General features: G+C 40.4%; 1 protein-coding gene across 1 annotated transcript in view; it reads left to right on the top strand.

Annotated features, from left to right (window-relative positions):
* Positions 1-4,436, top strand: part of LOC105806022 (cytochrome P450 3A5-like) — a 23,614-nt gene that overhangs the window by 7,309 nt on the left and 11,869 nt on the right. The window contains exons 4-6 of the mRNA XM_012639044.1: positions 960-1,059; positions 2,641-2,754; positions 3,017-3,105. Coding sequence (XP_012494498.1) covers positions 960-1,059; positions 2,641-2,754; positions 3,017-3,105 — 303 coding nt within the window. The remainder of the gene's footprint in view (positions 1-959; positions 1,060-2,640; positions 2,755-3,016; positions 3,106-4,436) is intronic.

The following is a 4,436-nucleotide window of genomic DNA, read 5'->3' on the forward strand; positions in this document are numbered from 1 at the left end:
ACTTGTATCTCTTTAAGGTATCTCCATATTGCTTTCCTCAGAGGTTGCACTAGTTTGCAGTCCCACCAGCAGTGTATGAGTGTTCCTATCTCTCCTCATCCACGCCAACATTTATTGTTTTGAGACCTCTTGATAAAGGCCAGTCTCACTGGAGATAAGTGATATCTCATTGTGGTTTTGATTTGGATGTTGGAAATACTCTTCTAGACATTGGCCTAGGCAAAGAATTTATGAAGAAGACCCCAAAGGCAATCACAGCAACAACCAAAATAATATGTGCTTTTGAAAGAAGAGCTGGGAGATAGATATGAACAGATTGGGAAATCATTTATAATCTGTTTTTTTCCCCCTTTCTCTGCAAGTGTGGAGATTTCTTTTGTGTTTTTTTAAATTTATGTGAAGATTTTTCAAGAGAAGTATGTTCACGTTTTTCTTTGTCTACTCGATTCTATTGACTTTGAAGAAGAGATACAGAATATATTAAACCACTGTGTTCCCAGGGGGCTAAGGGACTCTATGATTTTGAGGGTGGCCTCCACCCAACTACAGCAGCTCTTCCCTTTTGAAAGCTGCTGGGGGTTTGGTGAGAGCCACAGAAGAGGTGCAATCTTGTGTATGCTGCAAGCAAGTGGGAGGTTTCACCTCTTCCTTAGTACCTCATAACAAAAGATTTCCTGTTATTTCTAACTATGGTCTTATAGAAGAGGTATTTTGTATTTAAATGTGTCTTCCCCCGTTGAGCCACATTTCCCTTCATTCTATGAAGACTCCAGTGGCTTCTGTGGTGAGAACCTTGCCGTGTGTCCTACCCTAACTAGAACTAGGACCTAATGTTGCTGTGTATTGTACAACTGGGGCATAGTTATATAATGTGAGGATCAAAGTCTGGATCCCTGGGTGTGGCTCCAGCTGCAGAATTAGGCTTGTAGAGTTTAATCAGCTCTGTTTTCTTGACACAGGGTGTATGATGGTCGATGGCCTGTTTTGGGTATCACGGATCCCGACATGATCAAAACAGTGCTAGTGAAAGAATGTCATTCTGTCTTCACAAACCGGCGGGTAGGCATCCAGGTTTTAACTTTATATCTTTATTTTTTTATTTATTAAATTTTTATTTTGAAATACTGATAAATTCATAGGAAATTGTCAAGAAAAGGAACAAGGAGTTTCCATGTACACTTCATCCTGTTTCCCTCAATGGTAACTTTTTGCATCAGTATAAATCTAGTATATTCCTATCACTATAGTTACAGGAAATTGACACTGATATTATCCACAGAGCTTTTTCAGATTTCGTCAGTGTTATGTGTCCTCATTTTTGTGGATGTGTGTGTGTGTCTAGCTCTATGCAAATTTATCACATTCACAGATTTGTGTAACTACCGGCATGATGAAGACACAGAACTGTTCTATCACCATGAGGCTTCCTCCTGCTGTACTTCTGCAGTCATGACATGTATCTTGTCTTTTTCTCTTAACAGGGCTTGTATCAGAGCAAACTTTTTTTAACTTTGAGTAGGCCAGTTCATCAACTTTTCGTTTTATGGATGGTGCTTTTGGTGTCAAGTCTGAAAATTCTTCCCCAGCCGTCCTATATTGCTGTTGTTTTTTCTAAAGGTTATATAGTTGCATGCTTTACAGTTATGTCTATGATCCATTTTCTGTAAATTTTTGTATAAAGCATGAGGTTTAGGTCAAGGTCCATTTCTTGTGGCCTATGGCTGCCCAATTGTTCCAACACCATTTTGGAAAGGCTGACTCCCTCCATTGAATTGCTTTTTGGACATTTGTCAAAAATCAGTTGGGCCTCTTTGTGTGTGTCTATTTCTCATTCTCTATTTTGTTCCATTGATCACTGTGTATCCCAGTACCACACTGTCTTGACTACAGTAGCTGTACAATAAGTCTGAACAGCATGAGGATTCACACGTACCACTTTATTTCTTTTTCCAGAGGTCTTCTAGAAATTCCCAAATTAGGAAATGGAATCATCTCTTTCTTTTTCCTCTATCCCTGTGAAAAAAATTAAGAGAAAAGGACTTTCAAGCAATTGTATTATTTCTTCTAAATAGATTCATAATCTTTTATGTATTATCTACAATTTTTAAAAAATTACTACCTCAAGGTATTCCTTTTTCAAGTTGTTCATGCTATGCTGTAAGTAAAGATAGAAGTAGTCTCACGAAACCCACTGTCTGCCAAGGCCACCTTGTGAAGTGTCACCAGTCCCTTTCTTCCCTGTACATTGCTGGAAGAGGTATAGATCTTGTTCTCTCTATTACCCTGGAAGAAAAGGTTCCCCTTTTGACCAGCGGGTCATTTCCATTTAAAAGGAGACTCAGTTGTAGAGGCCGGAAACCACACCAGGTGGCTCTGTGACCTCAGACACACACAAACATGCACACACACACACACACACACACACACACACACACACACACACATACACACACAGAGGCTCAGAGGAGGGTAGGCATTGGGATAAATCTATAATACATTGAGCACCTATCATGGGGCCTGCCACCTGGGAGACAGTCACTTAATATTTGTTAAACAAGTGATGTCTATTTAACACATTTTTACATCTGTGGAGATCTACAAAACGTATAAAAGACAAAATGTTTTTGATTTGAACTCCAGTCTTTAGGTCCAGTGGGATTTATGAAAAGTGCCATCTCTATATCTGAAGATGAGGAATGGAAGAGAATGCGAGCGTTGCTGTCTCCAACCTTCACCAGCGGAAAACTGAAGGAGGTAAGAAAATACAAGGACTTCTACTTAGAAACTGAATGTATGAATCTGGGATCAGGGAGAAAGTAACATTATGGTCCCTATCCGGGAGGTAGTCCACTAAGGTTGAGCTTCCTAAAAGTGGCCTTTTATCTTTATGTCCAGAAGAGGTATTACAGAGTTCATTATAAAATATCACTTACTACTCCATGCTAGGGAAAGCCATGTCCTTCTGGGACTTGAGTCTACACATTTAACTATGTGTGGTGTTGTGTTTTGTGCTTAGATGTTCCCCATCATGAGCCGGTATGCAGATGTGTTGGTGAGAAACCTGAGGCAGGAAGCAGAGAAAGGCAAGATTGTCACCTTGAAAGAGTAAGTAGGAACACACTCTTGGGGTTAGGAGCTGTCATGAAACCCACTAGCTGCTTGCCACAGAGTTGATGTTCCCACTTTTAAGTTATTCCAGTGACCAGAGAGAAGCAGTGGTGTGGTGTTACAACTCTAATGGGGCAGATTGGATGAAAAGGCAGGGCAGCAGAAATGGGGAAGGGTCTTCTCCCCTGTATACAAGAGCTTTGAGTAATTAATCTAATGAATTATTCTTTGGATGTTCTGGAAGACAAATACATAGCTTAGAAAGAAGAAACATGATTCTCCCAAAGTTTTGGGCAAGACGGTATGGAATGGTGGAAGGTCAAGTGGTTTGGTACCTGTTGGCTGGCAGGGACAGGGCAGAAGATTAACAAAGGGCAACTTGGGAGAACTTCAATCCCTTCATATTTTACTGAAGATACCATGAAATAATAAATATTAAACCTTCCCACCGATTCTCCTTTCTTCAATCTCAAAAGAGAGAGGGCCCTGTAAAGGCTCTGTTTAGAGCAATCCTGTCATCTAAAGTGTAAACTGACGTATTTCCGAATTATGCAGGAAAAACAGGTGTACGTTGAGCCTGTCCTGTGTAGACTGGGGACATGTGCTCAGTCAATAATGGGACCCCCTGTTGCCCCATAGATTAATATTGCTCTATAGAATTCTTGCCCTGTAGATACAGAAATGATTTTAGGAGTTTTTCGGGGCTTTGCCCTGAAGGAATATGTGAATGTGCATGCCAAAAGCTGCCTCGCCACAGAGGGGTATGTCACAGATCAGCAGCGCTTTCCATGGTGATGCTGGCTGTCTCAGACCTGTCAGTTTTCCCTGTTTTGTACAACAGAGCAGGTTTGCATGGAGCCATGGGATGAGAACAGATCAAAGAGTGCAAGCACGACAGACAGACACCTGCTGCTGAAAGCAATTAGCCTAAGAGACAGTTCCTGCTTTACTCCTGGCTACCTGTCTCAATCCACTAAAATTAGATCAAGAAATATAGAGCCACTATATTTCTGTTTAACTTTTCTGCTAAGTGATAGCTTTATCTTAGAACTTTGTCTTAGAAAGATTTTGTAACCGTTTGCTCATCTAGAGAGAGTTAAATAAGGAATCTCTAGAAGCTTTGTGGGAGACTTTTAACCTAAAACTAATTACCTGTTATTATGTAAATCTGTTACCCCTGGCAACCTATCACTGTACCAATAAATATTGATGGGAAACTTTATTCGACACATCACAGCTCACAGGAATGCCGGGAGTCTCCCAGTCCCCCATCTTTTATAAATTCTATACTTTATAAAACTGTACTTTCGTCTCTGTGTATTCTTTTA

This window comes from Propithecus coquereli, unplaced genomic scaffold, assembly GCF_000956105.1.
Source record: "Propithecus coquereli isolate 6110/MARCELLA unplaced genomic scaffold, Pcoq_1.0 Scaffold137, whole genome shotgun sequence".
Lineage (NCBI taxonomy): Eukaryota > Metazoa > Chordata > Mammalia > Primates > Indriidae > Propithecus > Propithecus coquereli.